Raw genomic sequence first — 18,244 nt, forward strand, 5'->3', positions numbered from 1 at the left:
TTCTTATAAAGAAGAGGGGAAATCTTTTGTGCCAAACAAAAACAAAACAAAAAATTAGTGAATTGACTAAGCTATTCAAAATTATTCCAACTGATTTAAATGCAAATTTTTAGAGTTGTTTAATCAAAAATATGAAAATATCAGGAAAGTTTACCAATTTTTTTCTGTATAATTCAAAAAGGTATTTTTTGTTTAAAGATAAAAATGATTTCAACCAGCCCTAGTAATCAATCAGCCTACACAGAAGAGTGAGGGGAAGCCTGCTCTAGGGTAGTGCAAGGAACAAGGAATAAATAATTAATAGGCTAGCAAAATTTAGAACTTCGTCATGGCAAATTTTGATGAAATGATCCAACGCCCCCCCCCCAATATCTATGATTCATCTTGTTTCCCTTGCCGCCCTCCCCTCCCCCCCATAAAAATTCCAACATATTCACCTTACACATTGAGGCAGATCAGTGACAATATTTCTAATCCCTCCTCCAGGGAGAGTGGCAGCAAGACTTCCTCTACCTTGCCAGGATCAGCTTCTGTGCCCTCCTCTGCACCCTTAAAAGATACCTATGCCATTTCAGGGAGCCCCAAGATTAAAAAACATAGAAAGATTTGCAGTGTTCACTCTCTTCCCCCCAACAGTAGGGGAGTGCGCTGTGAGAAGGATGTCCCTGCCAACAGAGAGGGAGCCACTTCCTGCCCTGCTGGGATATTGCAGTCCCCCCCCCGCCAGGAATTAGCCAGCCACTGCAGCCATTACCATTCCTTGTCAACATGACTCGAGCTGGTAGGTGAAAAGGAACGTCCAGGAGCCATGAACTACCTGGGCAGCATAGCCAGGATATCCAAACAGGTTCAGGCAGTAAGGAAGCAGATGCCAGGAGACAAGACAGGTGGAAAACGTGGCTGGGTGTGAAGGATACCAGATGGCAGAAAAGCATATGCAGTGAATGGAGAAGAGAGAGAGAGAGAGAGAGAGAGTGTGTGTGTGTGTGTGTGTGTGAGTAAAGCTGAGAGAAGGAGCGGAACTGCTATTACTTTTAAAAGTAAACAATTGCTGCAGTTGCCACAGGGATGTTGCAGGACAGCAAATAAGAGGGAAGGGGGCTGGGAGATGTACTTCTCCCTATTAAAAGTTTTTAGCTCGCTGTAAGAGAGAATTAGAATGGCTTTGAATCTAAAACAGTTTAAAACTTGACAAGTGGCGGTTTCTTTTCTCCAGTCTGTGGCCAAGACACTGAATTAAGACTCAGAACAACTGGGCAAGATTCTCTGCTTTGCAATATGCTTCCTGCATGGCCTTTAGCAAGTCACTGAATCTCTATGGGTAACACTTTCCAAAAGTGAAGGGACTAGATATCCTGTGTGCCTCAGTTCCACATCTATAAAATGGGGATACTTCCCCCTAACTTTATAATACCATTGGTGGTAAATTAATTAGTTAATAAGAAATGTCCAGTGCTCAGCACTTTGGAAATACCATGCGACTTTCTTAGGTACCTAATTATGGATTGTAGAGTTTAATACTTAGCACCTGTTTTGAAAAATCTTGGCCATGAATGTTTGTGAGGTGCTCAGCTCTATGGTGATGCAGGACATAGAAAATCTACACACACACACAAAAGGCGCTCTGGCAAACAGCCTACAATCATGGCAGAGCAGAGATATGTTTAAGAATGACTCAATGTCAGTATTTTTATAACACCAGGAAGGTCATGGTTCTGTGAGTTGGTAAGGCAACTCCCATCTTTTCATGTTCTCATTTTTTTTTTTCCTTTCTCTACACCCCCCCCCGCCTACTGTATTTTTCACTCAATGCGTCTGATGAAGTGGGTTCTAGCCCTCAAATGCTTATGCCCAAATAAATTTGTTAGTCTCTAAGGTGCCACAAGGACTCCTTGTTTTTCCATGCAGGTGGATGGACTCTTGCAATCTCATGGAGTTCTGTCAGCAGTAACTTGCAGGATCAAGGCCTATGTCTACTTCAAAACAAAAATAATGAAATAGACTCTCTGGGGACACTTGACGTCCTCCATGAAACCTGGAAGCAAAGGTTTGGGACACAAGCCAGACTTTGAGAATATTAGATTAGCTTCACTGAAAAGCAGAAGGCTTAAACAAAATACAAAAAAACACAGGAATTAAATAAGTAACAGAGAAAGAATGGTGAGCAATAAAATAAGCACTTTCAAATGATGAGCTGGAACAGCCAGTGAGACTGGAATCCAATGGGTTGGTGGTGTACAATTTATGGTTTTGGTTTATGCCTAGCATTCTTTAACCTGAGGGGTGGAGGTTTGGCACATACTATTAGCCCAGAGTCACACTGCGCATGAGAAAATTAGATTTCACCTCTTCCAGATAAAAGGACATTAAAACTGACATTACAAGCTTGAATCAGTAGAGGCATAGGAGTAGAGAGCGGCAAAATGAGTGGAGATGGGTTGGACTTGCAGGACTGAATGGGGAAGAATGGTAGGAATGAGTTTAATTGGTGAAATAGAGTGTAGGAGTGAACTGAAGGAGTTATCAGTAATTTGAGGATTAAAAATACCTGCAGAACATTGTAGGTAGCAACACGCAATCCCAAAGAAACGCCTCCCCCCCCCCCCAAAAAAAACCCAACAAACCAAACCAACCCCCACCCCAAAAATTAAAAAAGATGGAAGTCAGATTTAAGGCTTTACTTAAGAAATTCAAACATTGAAAAGTAGGAACATTCACAGCTAAGTTCCCCAAACTAATTTAACTGTCCCTGCAGCAATGTTCTGAGAAAATCATGCTACCTTATGTATCCATTACAAAGTTTCATATTATCAATGACCATGAACACCATATCATCATCCTCTTAGTCATACATTTGCTAGAGCTGACAACTCTAGCCTTCTTTACAATTATATATGTTCCATAGGAAAAAAACTGCTTTACAAATTCCTGGTTCGACAAACAACATATTAAGGCAATTATTCTCTGTTCCCCTTTTAAATGCTGAGTCTTGTGTGGTATTGAAGGCATTTGGCACCTCTTAGGATACGGCCCAATGATTCCAAGTACCAAAAATGCAAGTGCCATTAGACACAGATCTGACATCAATGAGGACATGAAACCAGTTATAGACCAAGGTCTGTGGAGCCCAGTTCACTATTCCATTTCATTTGCTATCTGTACAAATTCCATGGCTGTTCAAAATTTAAGCCTTTAGGTAGATGAGTTCTTATAATTCTCAGAAACGTTTCTTCAAAAACCAGACATCTTGCAAAGCCACTTAAAAAAAACAAAACAGGTAATTGTTGAGGGAGCAGTGACAAATTAGTTTGGGTACTTTAACCGTGAACGTTCATCCTTTCAGATATTTGGGGTATTATATATTTAACCTTAACTCTGAACATCCTGGCTTTGAATAGGGTTTGTGCTAAATACAGTATTCTTTGTAGGAATTTTTATTCTTAACCTTATACTCAAATTTAACAAGCGTTTTGTCTGTGAGTGGTACGCACACTTATTCTCCTTTTAAAGAGGCAAAAATGGTTTTGTTAAACCAAACAAATCCAATTGTGGATATTTGTATTGGTTAGGACAAAGTTTATGTATAGTCCTAGAGAAAACTTTCAGGAGTACAGATGGGCATCTCATGGGCTGTACTCTGAAGCAGTGGAAGTTTTAGAAGTGTAGGAGAAAGTCAAGCACAGGAAAGAACTCTCATCTGTCCTGTTACCAAAAAGTTGGAAACATGGATGTGTTACAGCCAGGCTTCATTGAAAAGGAAAAGGCAAAAATCAACTGAAATATATAGTTATATATGCAAAAGTATTGGGTAAATTGAAAATACTGTTCCATTTTAGAATATAAAAATGTATCTTGTTTCACCAAATAATCCTGGTATCCATTGACTAGCAACATATTTGTACAAATACATAAAAAATGCCACCTGGCAGCTTAGAAATAAAGGATTTTAAAAAACAGAATGCTGATTCTTCAACAAAAAGAATCAGACCATCATTATGGCATAAGACAGGGGTTCTCAAACTGGGGGTTGGGACCCCTCGGGGTGGTGAGGTTATTAGATTGGGGGGTCGCAAGCTGTCAACCTCCACCCCAAACCCTGCTTTGCCTCCAGCATTTATAACGGTGTTAAATAGACAAAAAAGTGTTTTTAATTTATAAGGGGCGGAGGGGTGTCACATTCAGAAGCTTGCTATGTGAAAGGGGTCACCAGTACAAAAGTTTAAGAACCACTGGCATAAGATTATTTATGTATATCGATTTTTTTAAAAGGAAACAACTTGTAAACTGCTTTGATTTTATTGAACTCTATCAGTTGTGAAGAAAGTCTCAAAGAAGCACATCTGAGAGATGTCACAGGAGTGCCACCTTGTGAGAGAGAATCCAATAGGCAGAGTGAATTTAATATTTCTAGATCTCTATGTAAGACACCAAAAGAAAGTAGATACCTAAAAAGATATAGTATTACCAATAGTACCTTGAAGTTTGTGTCCCTTTTTATCTTATAGCCGGAGCATTAGATATAGCTATAGTTAAAATAGCCAAAGTGTTACTAGTATAACTATTTTCCATCTGTATTTCTAAATGATCCAAAAATTTCACTTACTGGGCTAAAATTTTCCATGTCTGATCTCTGTCCAATGGGGAATACTCTTGAGGGAAAGATGAAGCAAAAATAATTCATTTCTAAGTATGAATGTGAAAATCTCACTCTCACAAACAGCAGTCAGCCTTCTGCAGGTTTTAACTTTCAATCACTTATAGACAAGTTCTACTCTTACTTTAGAGCTGAAGCCATATTGAGGGGTTATTGTTGAGAATCTTACATTTGGTCAAAGGTATCCTGAATTTCATTGCATTGGGAACAATTTGGTTGGATACTGAACACTAGTGACCAGGAAGTGAAATACAACATGATTTAAAAGATACACTGAACAAGTTAGAACAATTATTCATTTATTTAAACAAGCAGAAATTTTAAATTTTTATATAGTGCAGATCGAAGAACAGTGGAACTTGTACAAAAATACCAACCTTTAGAAAATCCAGAAATGATGCTTAGCAGTAATCGGGAATAACATTGCACAGCAGCTGAAGACTGGCTTTATAAATGTAGCATCCCTCTTTCTCAAGATTTTGGCCCCATCTTCGTTTAGTTAACATTCAACTCTGAACCATTCAAATAAAATTGAGTTCTCAGGTGGAGAAATTTCTCCAGTAAATGGAATTATTTCCTTAAGTGAAACTTCCATCTGGTGTATCATGTGGAACTAAATGTATTCAGTGTTAGAGTTTTAGAAATCGATACATGATTTTCTCTTAAAAAACAAGGCAACTTAAAATATGATTTTCTCATTTATGTTTTCCCTTCCAGATGAGAGACATTTCAGAACTCAGATTCTTATAGTCACTCACACTCACGCTCTTTTGGCCAGTAATGCACGCTTCAGATGAGGCATTAGAGCAGGGGTGGCCAGCCTGTGGCTCCGGAGCCACATGCGGCTCTTCAGAAGTTAATATGCGGCTCCTTGTATAGGCACCGACTCCGGGGCTGGAGCTACAGGCACCAACTTTCCAATGTGCCGGGGGATGCTCACTGCTCAACCCCTTGCTCTGCCACGGGCCCTGTCCCCAGTCCACCCCTTTCTCAGCCTGCCATGCCCTCGCTTCTCCCTCTCCCCCTCCCCAGAGCCTCCTGCACACCAAGAGACAGCTGATCGGGAGGTGCGGGGAGGGAGGAGGAGGTGCCGATAGGCGGGGTTGCTGGCGGGCAGGAGGCGCTGGGAGCGGGGAGCTGATGGGGGGCTGCTGACATATTACTGTGGCTCTTTGGCAATGTTCATTGGTAAATTCTGGCTCCTTCTCAGGCTCAGGTTGGCCAGCCCTGCATTAGAGTAACATGTTTTGACTGTTGATAGGGAACTCACACCGGCTGTCTGCTCCTCTGATATTTGTGGCTCCAAAGGGGGGCAAGGCCCAATCCCTCCTGGCAGCCCCAGAGGAGGGGCCACTGCTTCCCCCCTCGCCCCCCCAGGAGGCTGTGGCTGCAAGAAAAGCCCCTGGTGGCCATGTTTGAGAAATGCTGGCTTAAGGGCTGGTCCTGACTTACTGCTGACTTTCTTACAATTATTCCCTCATGTCACCTCCTTTAGAATTTCTTCCCTCTATCCCCGCCCCCCAGCATTTCCCAAGTGGTGAGAAAGAAGATATACATGTAGATAATATTTTGACACTAAAAGTTTAGAAACATTATTTTTAGTTACCATTATTAATTGGTGTGATCACAGCCATAATTTAATTCTTTGGTCACCAGTTCAGTTTTATTCCAAAAGGGAAAGAATAAGTTGTGTCAGCAGTTTCTCTCCCTATTTTGCTCATAATATACAAACTAGAGTCAAATACACAGTTAAATTCTGATGACAATCACTTAATTTTAAATAAGACATTAAACATTTAATTGAAAGTTATGTTCATTTGAAAAGTTAGTTACTTTCTATATTTAAAGCTTTTGTTGGCTGAAAAAGTATCCTATCTGCATTTTTTGTCGGAATATAAACTGTCTGCCTAACACTAGAGAGCCAACCATGCTGAATTAACGATGAAAAGAAAAAAAAAAGTTTAAATATTTGTGAAGCTATGCAAGTAGTAATGAATATTTAATATATTTAAAATATATATAAGAACCTAGTTTCATTTGCCTGCAAATACACTATCAGCAATGCAGAAAAACAAGGTTATCCGCAATCAGAATGCGGGAAAAACTATGTAGTGGATGCTTTGAGATTCCAGTCTGGAATCATTACACTTGTTAATGAGAATTATGCATCCACTCTGACGTGAAGAACATGAGAGAGGTTCTTTAGGATAGTCTGATTTTTGAAAACATACCTACAAGTGAATTCTCACAGAAGGTGCCAGACTGTGAACTAAGATCTAAGTATCCACAGCAGAGGTAAAGCCAGAGCAGCAGCAATGCAAGCTTTTCTATTTTGCCCTGCCAACAAACATGCTTCAGCCATGATCAGTCTTTTAGTAGGTGCAGAGTATAGTCTCTTCCCATACTATTTTACAAAACTAATCCATTTCAACGAATCCTTAGCCTCTCTGCCTGTCAGCGCCAGTTGCAACAGAGGTTTTTGCAATATAGCTCCCTTTCCTATATAAGCCGAGCTGAGACCATCAGTTAATTTCAGAGCAGTGAATTATGTCACCTAAGAGCCATTAGGCAGTAGTAAGACCTGGGACCATAACGAGCCTAGCCTAGATATGAAGGAAGTTACTCTGAGAAGCTCAAGAGATGGGAGGATGATAATGGGATACAACCTAACTCGCTTATGATAGTCAAACAGCAGCAAGAATGTCAATGGTTATAAAACCAGCGTTTGCAACAGTCCAGGAGTAGAGTCTGACTTAACTTGAACCTATAGGAGGCATATACTAGTCTATAATCATTTGTAATATTTTGGCAAATTGTACCTGAAATTCATGTAAAGAATGCCAATTTTGTAGATTTTAAACTGTTTTACAATAGAAACAATCACAAATTATGGGCAGCTTACTTTTCTGATTTACACATATTTCATTTACTTTCACACTCATTTCTACAGGTTACCTTTCCAAGCTTCTTCATGCTGGCAAAGCTGATGTCAGAATTGGAAGACTCGTATTGGGACCATTAAAGAAATCAAAAATCACTTCAATGGAACAATCATTCTGGATGACCTCTGAGCCATAGAATCTAGTCTCTTGTATTTAGCAAATCCTACGTAGAATTGCTACGCTGTTGGGATAGGTGCACCAGGGATTTTCACACACAGACAATACAAACTACCTACTACCAAAACAATGTACCCTGCAATCAATACCAAGGAAGACTTCCACTCTTATACAGAAAACACCTTAGGATTCTACTCAATTACTGGCTTTCAACTAATAAAGATAAGAATATTGTTAAGAGGTTAGTGTTTCTTTCTTAAAAAGACATACAGATTCTTAGTTCTGAGGAGTCTGTGATTTACTATCTATTAATCTACACAAAGGCAAAGCTCAGAACTGGAATGTTAATGACTGATAAATCAGTGTGATTTAAGTAAGTTCAAGATCTATAGCAGAAGGATGCTAAGTGTAGGCTATTTAATTAACATTAGCAGTCAGCTCAACTTCATTACAATATATAAAAAAATACTTTCAAAATCATATTTATCTGTTCTTGTCACTGCCTGAGTTGAGCAAGTTAGCCCAAAATAAGATCCCTGAAATTGAACTTGGAGCAACAGAACAGTGAAGACAGAATTTTTGTTTTCCCTTGCTGCAGCTTGAATTCCAACATGAAGTGAAATCAATGGCACATCTAATTAATTAGGAAACAGCTAAATTTTATTAATGATTAAAGAAGCTCTGTGCAATGAACTATGACTTTTCCACATTTGCCTGATAAATAAATTTAATGTTAAAATTGGGATTGCATTGCATCAGAAACTACTATGGTTATATTAGCATTGGGATATATTGGTCTATTACCCCTTCATTTGGGGTACATTTGTTTATTTTTTTAAAAGTGACAAACTGTCTTGGAAATCAATACCTATTTTCCCCTATAACCTTGTTTTTGAAGGCATGGTTTAAAAATCTATGAATATCCCTGAAATAAATCAACAGGAGTATCAGATACCTTATAGCACTATTTCAAAACTGGAAAAAAAAATCCTCCTGAATAAGAAACACTTCATAAGATTTTAGTTTATCATTGAGCTTCATCTTTCATAGAAAAATGCTCAAGTGCATTATTTTCGTAATGTGCTGCTGGCTAACAATTGAAACCTGTAAGAGTTCCCATTGCTTTTTCTGTTGCCAGAGCAACAAAGCAATACCCACCTGAATATCTGCCATGGTAAGTATCAATTTAGTAGCTGAGATAAAGTTTGTTCGGCTAGCGGATGTAACTAACAGCACCTTAACATAAGCCAGATTTTTAGTGGCAAGGGATGCCATGAAAACTCACACTGTATTACCGCCTATTTAATTTCTGTTACTGGATTATTGCTTATGTAATTCAAGTATTTCTATTAAAATATCTTGACTGATGACATTTAAAATGAAACAAACAGAAGGGCTTTTATATGAAATACAGTACATTAAAAATACTTTATTGAACTACTCTGGAGAGAACTAACTTGTCAATACAAAGTATACCAATAATTTTGTCCAATAATTTGCTTAAGATCTTCTTCAGTAATCAGAAAGCTAAAGTGAAAATATTTCAAGGGTATGCAGTTTTTCCCCTTCAAAAGTAATAAAGATGGTTCCATTCTCCCCTGCACTATTAATCCAGACTCCGTACAAAAAGTCAAAAAATATTTTAATTTAAAACAAAATATGACAAGAGTATTAAATATATTTCCTGAACAAAAACCAAAAAGATTATTTTCAGTCACATTCCTATGTGCCAAGCCAAACTCAGGAGGACTGAATGGAATTGGATTAAAGAACTAGAAACACCATTCTTTCCAAAGCAAAAACTTTGGGTAAAACTCAAAAAGGAACTTTCTTTTTATGTTTCAACTCAATGCTCCTAATGCAAATTTGTTTCAGTGGTATGAACCTTCAATTATAAAGAAACTCAGGGCCACATTTTCAAAAGTTCTGAGCACCCCAGTGCCATGTGAAATCAACAGGAGCGGTGGGAGCTCAGGACTTCAGAAAATCAGGTGCATTGTGTTTTATTCTCCTTTTCTGCAAGAAAAGAAAAATCCAAACTTAATCTGAAAGTGCACTATGGAACAGAAATGACATGATATGTGAAAGAAAAAAACTCAAGTCACCCAGCTCACATGAGGAAACAAAGGTGGTGCTTTCTTAGCATGATTTGAGTCATCTTCATATTAGAACTGAGAAAGGAAAAAAAGTCTATTTTTTAACAATATAAAAAGGAAAATTGTGTGGATTTATAGTGAGAAATATCATGGGGATAAAAATCTATGAAAATAAGCCTAATTCTAACACATTTTTCTCATTCTTGCTATGCAGATTTTTACATTTCTTAGTATAGTTTTTTTATAAGGCCAGAAGAAGAAAAAAACCAAAACAAGACCTATGCAGAAATTTCCTACTCCTAGTTCCAAGAAAAGCATTTTCAGATGTATAAACAAACTCCAGCTATTTCCTCAGACAACCCAGCAATCTGAAACTATAATAAAACACCATAAGAGGCACTTTTAGCCAGGACACAAAATGTAGGCGGTGTTTAAAAAGTGTAACTATAATTGAATTTCTAAGCCTAGCATTGTTCCTCCCTCCCTTCCCTCCCCCCGCCACCCCATTGACTGAGCAAGAACTTTACGAAGGAAAGCAAGGTTGAGCTACTGCAACCCTGGCTTACTAGCTATAAGAAAATACTCATCAATATTTAAAGAAAGGGTCATATTCTGATCTCCGTTAAACTCCAGATTTATGCTTGTACAACTGAGATAATAATCTGGTCCAGAGTGGTTTTTTATTTTTAATATAATTTTTAGGATTACTGGACCAGTACTTTTCAGTCTCTTACCTAGCGTTCCCACCGCTCAGCGTCAATATAATATATTTTTCACCAAGATGGACATGCCAGAGCTAAGCTGACATACCTTAACGTGTTTAAGTGAAAAACTATTTTATAAAAGGAGGATTAAGCAATAACTATTTGGGAGTCAAGAAAATGCGTCTTGTGGTAAGAGATTTCTAGTGGTTTAAGAGCAGTTTTATGTGCGCCACACTTACCAAGAGTAAGTATCCTTATAAATTAACAGAGGTAGTCTTGTTTTACACTAAAGCTGAGTAGTTTTGGTTTCCCATTTTTCCTCTTCAATCTATTTAGGAAGGATGGCCTACAAAGGGAGACCCACTCAAATGTCAGCAGTTTATTTTCTTGGAAAATAAAATTAAATTTCTTCTAGACCTGACTTTCTTCCATCTGCTGCACAAGACTCACCTTTCCCTCTCCCCCGCGCTGTGAGCACTGTTTGAAAATGAATTGCTGTAAACAGAAAATAGTATTTCTTTAATGTGATTAATAAGAAAAAATCAATAAAACTTATGATCTTTTTTCCTTCTATATTCAAGGCTTGATTAAGATTAGAAACTTGACAGTTCTTTTCTTCTTGTGAGGAAGGGATGAGTAACATTGTGCATCTGATGGAAGAACATCACAATGCTGGTTTTTTTTGGTTGTTTTTGTTTTTAAAAGCACTACTGAGATCTTAAAGGTTCAGCTGTGCTATTGAGGAGCAGAACAAGTAAGGTAGCACTTGAGTAAGGTTATAATGTTTTGGTCAGAATCAGTGTTAGAAAATAAAGCGTAAAAGTTATGATTCAATATGCCTGCAGAGTATCCAGCAGTAGAACAGTGATTTGAGATTAATGTATATGGAACAAGGCCTTGGCTTTCTCTCCATGGTTGGAAACTTTATCCTTAATTGTGTTAAGAGAATCCAAGGTTCTTTGACTTTGATCAAGTTCCTCATTTCCATCGATGACGCACTAACGATGACTCGTCATTGACTACATCATTGTCAGTGAAGCAATGCTGACAGCGAGGTGGAAGAAGCAGAAAGATTATCAAGACAAGGAGCATGATTCCGCATAAACTCATGAGAGCATAGGAGATAATCCACAACATCGGTTCATGGAAGGTCATTTTGGCGACACAGTTGCTTGCTATATCTGATGTTGTGAAAGGGCCTTCAATCTCAGATACTGGAGAGCCACCAACTTCTGAGAAATTACAAAAAGAGAAACATTATCTAAACAGCTAATGCTGAAGGATGGGAAGAGATGACTTTTCTTAGCAAGATTTAAAATAAACTACAACAGTAGCAAATTCAAATAGTTCTGTATTTTAGATATTTGGAATAACTGCATTAGCGCTGTGTTCTTCACACAGTTTTTGGATAAGAATTATGCTTTATCTACATTTTTGGAAAAACCAGGGAACAGTTGTGGTAAAGACATCAGGTTAATGTGTTAGGGTTAACACTGTATGACAAACAACAGTGCTTTTCTATCCCTTCTTACTACTTCTACATAATAAACACTTTCCCTGTCAACTAATTTCTAGGGGTGATGTGTCATTCCCCGTATTTCACCAATCACCCATGGAGTCTTCCAGCAAAAACAATGTAAATCATACCTGACGCTACTATTAATACAAAAATAAGACAAATATTCTATTTTAACACAGCAAAAAAGGGACACAATTTTACTGCTTTGCAGGTAGCCTTTAAATATATACAGTCCCTAATCTCTCAATTTGTTTTGAGAGTAACAAAAAGGCAATCAAAAATGGTTGTCAGAGCAGCTGACAGGAGCATAAAAACATCCCACCAAAATACAACTGAATAAAATAGGGAAATTTGTCTAATTTATTAAAAGTTTTTTTTAATATGAACCAACAATTATGACCACTGTTGCACTTCAGCTATGTTAGGGTATAAAATGGAGCCAGGATTCCATCATAGGTGCCCATGATACAACTTAAAATTCCAACAAATTTATATCAGCGTATGTTTTGCCATTGCCTTCAATAGGGCAAGAATTTCACTTCTGGGGTGGTGCTCCTTTTTAAACATACATGCATGCATAATTTGAAAGGTTTATAGTGAGACCAAGCAAATTTCAGCACACATTTATTTCAGTGGTTTGTATTTTTAAATGTTGGTGGTGTCTGATAATTACTTTAGATAAAAGTTTAAATGACTGTAAATATGACCATTTTATATCTGCTTTCTGTGTTTGGCCATGAGAATCCCTCAGAAAATGCTTTGACAGATTTAGCTTAGAAAATGATCAATCAGCAATATGGTCAAATTAGTTTTTTTTTGTTTTTTTAACTACTGCTATTTTATACTTTTATCTCTTATATGGATAACACTCAGTATATTTCTTCCATAATTCATTCATGAGACAATCTTACATTCTTATCATTTAGTACAAAAAAATTAAAAGGCAGAATCTTACTACATGTAGAAGTTATGGTTAATGAGAGCTGCATTGCTTAAAAAGCAAAAAAACAACATTAAAAAAAAATCGTATGATCTGAACATCTATTCCTGAGTGAGAATTTAGGGCCTGATCCAAAACCCTTTGTTTTTATTTTGCAGAGACAATGACAGGCTGCCATAGCTCTAATGAGGCAGCCACAGTTTATGAACCTTCCTCCTCTTCCCTCCATCCCCCCAAAAGCTGGTTTTTGTTATGAATTTTTCTAACAGTTTTAAAATAAACTGGATCTTTAGAATCTGGACTACTCTCCCCAGCTTACCACCTGAGAACTTTTCACAAATTCTTATGAAAAAGACAGTCTACTTCAGTATACTCCTTTAAACAACATTGAGGCAGATTTGAAATTTGCAATGGAAGAAACATGTTTTGAAGCTTTCCTTAAATTAAGCTCAAATGTTCAAAGGCTTATCTGAACTAGTAAGAGTTTGGATTTCTTCTCTTCCTGCAATAAACTGACAGCTTTCCCCTAGCCCTCTATCAGACCCTCCTCAAACTTCAGCTCTCTCCCAGACAGGCAAGGCAAGTACTGGAGAAACTGGAGGGGTAAGTGAGAAAGAAGGGTATGAAGATTTGGGGAATCTGTCTGTACAACTTGTGAATTCTCTCCTCCAGAGTGGTGAGGAAACTGAGGCAGGGAAATGAGTGTAGAGTTTATTATTTTTGTACAGATCTGTGTATTTATTGTGCACGTAAAGAGCAATGGTGTTAGAATCCTGTACAGTCTGTATTTGTGTTTTTTGTTAACCTGGGACCCCCAAAGCACCCACACTACTGGAATTCTGAGAGGGGGTGTGTTTAAGATATGGGGGGGATGGGGCGTGAGAGTCTGAGGAGTCAGCCCTAGTCCCAGGAACTAGCAGTTGGACCACAGGATCTATGTTTTCAGGAAGATCAGCACCCCCAAGAGAGTGCCTAGGGTCTCCAAGATGGGGCAGTGCCTGGACTCTGAGATCCAGAGGCTTAAAGCACATGGGATCCAGCCAGCAGTTAGTTCCCTCCCAGCAGTGTGGTGCATGCCTGATAGGGGATGTTTGACTGGCACATCTTGGAGAACTTGAAGGGGTGAGCAAGCAAGAAAGGTTCCCAGAGATAAGCTAGTTCTTACCTTTACCAAGTCAAACCTCAAAAGAAGTTTGGGGTTCAGTTCAGTGACTGGTTTTGGTCCAGTTCTTAATTTTTGCTAATTATATTTTTAATCCCTATTTAAAAGGCCATAAAACCCAGCAAATTCAAAGTGCAGGTCAATGTTCTATCATTAACCACAAACCCTGTTTCATTATATAACCAGGGACAAGAAACTATGTATTCAACAAGCTCTCAAAAGTGAGGAAACGTAATCAGTTATTCAGTTTATTTTAAGCCGGTGAATAGGCTGAAGAGTCCCACTAAAATACAGTAATACAGTTGCTATGGAAGTCATGGTTTGGCCCCTGTGGGAAGCGAGTTATGCTGATTAATCTCTTTACACCATGCTGACTGTTTACCATGCATACTCATGGTTTTCTGATGAAAAATTCGTTTACCAGACCTCTTGTATATCCATAATATGGAAGCTGTCAAGAAGTGAATTCAGAGTAACTAGTGTATTTGGCCATGTATCAACTTTCACATGTATGTGGGAATTGCCACATCTGCAGAATAGCCTGTTTTAGACAGTGGCTTACATCACATGAAGAAAGCAAGTTCTCATAATAAACATGGACAAACGTTACTATACCACAATGCTGAGGAGGTTGGTTGAGAGAGGAATTCTTCCCGGCACCAGCTGGTGATCAGTTTATATCCTAGCTAATATAAATACAGATTCTATTCTTATTCAGCAAGTGTAATCCCTTTTCTTTGAAGTAAGATTCTCAGAACTGAATGAAGTACCCACATTTCATGGATTTATGACAACGACAGGGCACAGAGAGAGAGGAAGCTGTTAGGTAGCCAGTTATGGCTCATTTGGCTCCCTGCCCACCAGCTTAGAAGCTGCTTTAAACTAAGTCAGCTGGCTAGGCTCACTTAAGGTATGTCTACACAGCTACAAAAGACCCATGGCAGCAAGTCTCAGAGCCTGGGTCATTTGACTTGGGCTCACACGGTGGAGCTAAAAATAGCAATGTGGGCATTTAGGCTTGTGATGGAGCCCAGGCTCTGGCACACCAAAAGGGGAATTACTGATGCACTCTCCTATGTTTCCCTAAAGACTAGTTAAGAGATGAGTGACAGGAGTTTACTCTGTACCCCTTGGTAACAACATTTCCTTAACCATTTGCTTAGGACCATCAAAAGCCTGTAAAAGTCTTTAATAAATTATATACATCTTTTCCAACCTTAATGTTTTCAGATACTAGTGAAAGGTCAGAAAGTCACAATTTTTACTCTTTTACAAGCTGTGCTGGCTTATTACTATGATCTCATCTTTACTGGCAATGGTGGAAAATTCGCATCAGCTTCTACTTATCTGCAAATTGCAAACTTGTAAAATGATTGTCCTTGTTGACAGAGCAGTTGATAAAGCTCCAGTTTTGAAAATGGCAGATATTTCCCATGGGGAATGTTTCTCTTACCTGCGCATGGACTAACTGCAAAGCCCACTCTCTTCTGAGCCCTGTCAAAGATAACATAGAAGCCCTCCATAACTGTAGCACCAATAACCAGGGCACTGGTGGACGAAGAGATGCCAAACCGGTAGCATTCTAAATTCTGTCCAATCCCAAGGATGGGTTGAATATAAAGCTGTTCATTTAAATAAATAAATAAAATAAGTAGCAGTAATCCACAGTATTTAGAAGATAATGACATTAGTTCATAACTGTGGATGCATGCAAAAACACGGCTCTTAATCTGGAGTGTTCTCCAGAGCTTTTGATTTCTAATTTTGAGCACTCAGGAGTTCATAAGAAATGAATGAATTAGAGCAAGATGAGTGTTGTAAGATACTTAAAACTGGGCAGAGTGTCAGTGGAGTTAAGAACTAGGAACACTGGTTAAATTTGGACTTTTAATTAGCTGACACTTAAAAGTCACCTTCACTTTCATTTAAGTGAACTTTTTACATTTTGTATTGTGTGTGTGTGTGGGGGGGGGGGAAGAGATATGCACTCAAATTACAGAAATATTCAAAAGGATTATCTGGATGGAGGGTGTAAAACTAATGTTTAGTTCACATTGCCACCAACGCTGAAAAGGCAATCTCAGGAATTATATTAGTCTATGATTAAAGCAGAAGTGGCACATTATATTTTAAAAAACGGGCAGTACATACTGCATCTAGGCTATAATGACAATAAAAACAAACTGGGAAATTGGCAAAGGGATAATAAGGTCCTTTGCCAAGAGTGCCATTTTCAGGAAGAAGTGCCTCACACGGTCATGGGAGAAAAGAGTACAAAAGCATTCTTGGAATTGTTTCTTGACAATTTGAAAACTCCCCCTTCTGCTCCACAGTTAGCGAAAAAATGGGGATGTTTTTGCAAAGTGTCATTGAAATTTTTCCCTTTTAAAATTTAGCGTTCAAATTTCATCAAAAATGTTCAGCAGATCTAGAAGTAGCCCTGTTGAGACAACCATTAAAAACATTTTTTGTAAGTAGGAACTCCAATGATAGTTAAAATAAATGACTGGGGTTGATTATCTGTGCATCACCAAAATAGCTTTATACAAATGGGATGAGAAGGCAAGCTGTACAAAGCAAAGATGAAAGAACTATGTCATCATAAAGTTTATTTCTCTGTTGCTGTAAGGAATTATTAGACTGTAGTCAGAGTAGCAGCCGTGTTAGTCTGTATTCGCAAAAAGAAAAGGAGTACTTGTGGCACCTTCTAGACTAACAAATTTATTTGAGCATAAGCTTTTGTGAGCTACAGCTCGCTTCATCGGATGCATGTATGGTAACACCCATTGTTTCATGTTCTCTGTGTATAAAAATCTCCCCACTGTATTTTCTACTGAATGCATCCGATGAAGTGAGCTGTAGCTCATGAAAGCTTATGCTCAAATAAATTTGTTAGTCTCTAAGGTGCCACAAGTCCTCCTTTTCTTTTTTAGACTGTAGTGTGGCTGATCAAATCCAAATAATAAGACAAGTTCAAACCTGTGGTAGGATAGTGATCCGAAATGATCTGCTAGAGTTTTCATCTCTCAGGTAGATAGAAAGTTTAGGAAATAAGGAAAATGGTGTTTTGGTTTTATCCCAGCATGCAAGCTGGGAACCAGTCCAGAATCCAGAGGAGAATGTTTGGATCTATGGAAAAAAATGTGACACACACGTTACATATCCTCTAATAGATGCATATAACAATAATTTTAATCTTTTTAGTATTCAGGCATGCTTTCTTCTCCCTTAACTAGGGGAGCTCAAGGGTGGACAAGTCCAGTGGAGGTGATTGTCTTCTTCTGTGATAAGACGTATGAAGCTTGTGTCCATTATAAGCCATCAGTGAGGTCAAGTCAACCCTTCAGGCTGTTCTAATGCATCAAACTGATTAGTGTTAAGACAGTTTATTAAAAAATCTTATTGTGGCATAAACACACATAAATATGCCTAGTGGTAGGATTTTGGAAGGACTGTGGGACATGAACATCTCTATTAGGTCTGTGGATCAAAACACTAATTTAGCCTTGGCAGCAGGGACAGAATATTTATAAACTATTTAACTAGCTGCAGTAAATATGTAGGCAGGATGGTGAAACTCATAAGCTCCCTGAGCAATTACTGCAACATCAACAAACAGGAAAAGTAGTAACTAGCCGTTACTCCTTCCCCACCCACTCCCCAAACTTTCATGTACATCTGGAGCTGAGCATAGATACAAAGAAGTAGGTACATTTTAAACACAAACAATCTAATGAAGTCAAGAACCTCCTCCCTTCTCCAGAGATAAACTATTGTCTTCATGCGATTTCCAAGCTATGAATTTAGGGTCTTATCCAAAGCCCTTTGAAATCAACGGGAACCTTTCCACTGACTTCAGCAGACTTTGGATCAGGCCTTTAGTCCCTTTTCCTGCCTCACCCCTCATACAACTTGACATGCTTTTGAAATAAAATTGATGAACAGCGTTTCTTACTACAGCCATGGTATTAACCAAGCAAACAATAAACCCTTGCAGAGCTTCTCCACCCAAGACAAACATCCTGTTCTACTCCCTGAAGCACATAAATGTTGACATGATGCCAGACAAGACAAACACACTTCCTTAATCCTGTGCAGCACTTTGTGCCT

At 38.3% G+C, this 18,244-nt stretch overlaps 1 protein-coding gene across 1 annotated transcript in view; it reads right to left on the bottom strand.

Annotated features, from left to right (window-relative positions):
* Window positions 1–6,876: 6,876 nt before the first annotated feature.
* The window catches only part of BACE2 (beta-secretase 2), a 67,785-nt gene continuing 56,417 nt past the window's right edge, over window positions 6,877–18,244 (bottom strand). Inside the window, exons 7-9 of the mRNA XM_037903821.2 lie at window positions 17,114–17,263; window positions 15,588–15,756; window positions 6,877–11,745 (exon numbers count right to left, since the gene is read on the bottom strand). Of these exons, the coding sequence (XP_037759749.1) occupies window positions 11,492–11,745; window positions 15,588–15,756; window positions 17,114–17,263 (573 nt within the window). The 3' untranslated portion in view covers window positions 6,877–11,491. The remainder of the gene's footprint in view (window positions 11,746–15,587; window positions 15,757–17,113; window positions 17,264–18,244) is intronic.

Source organism: Chelonia mydas, chromosome 1 (genome assembly GCF_015237465.2).
Source record: "Chelonia mydas isolate rCheMyd1 chromosome 1, rCheMyd1.pri.v2, whole genome shotgun sequence".
Lineage (NCBI taxonomy): Eukaryota > Metazoa > Chordata > Testudines > Cheloniidae > Chelonia > Chelonia mydas.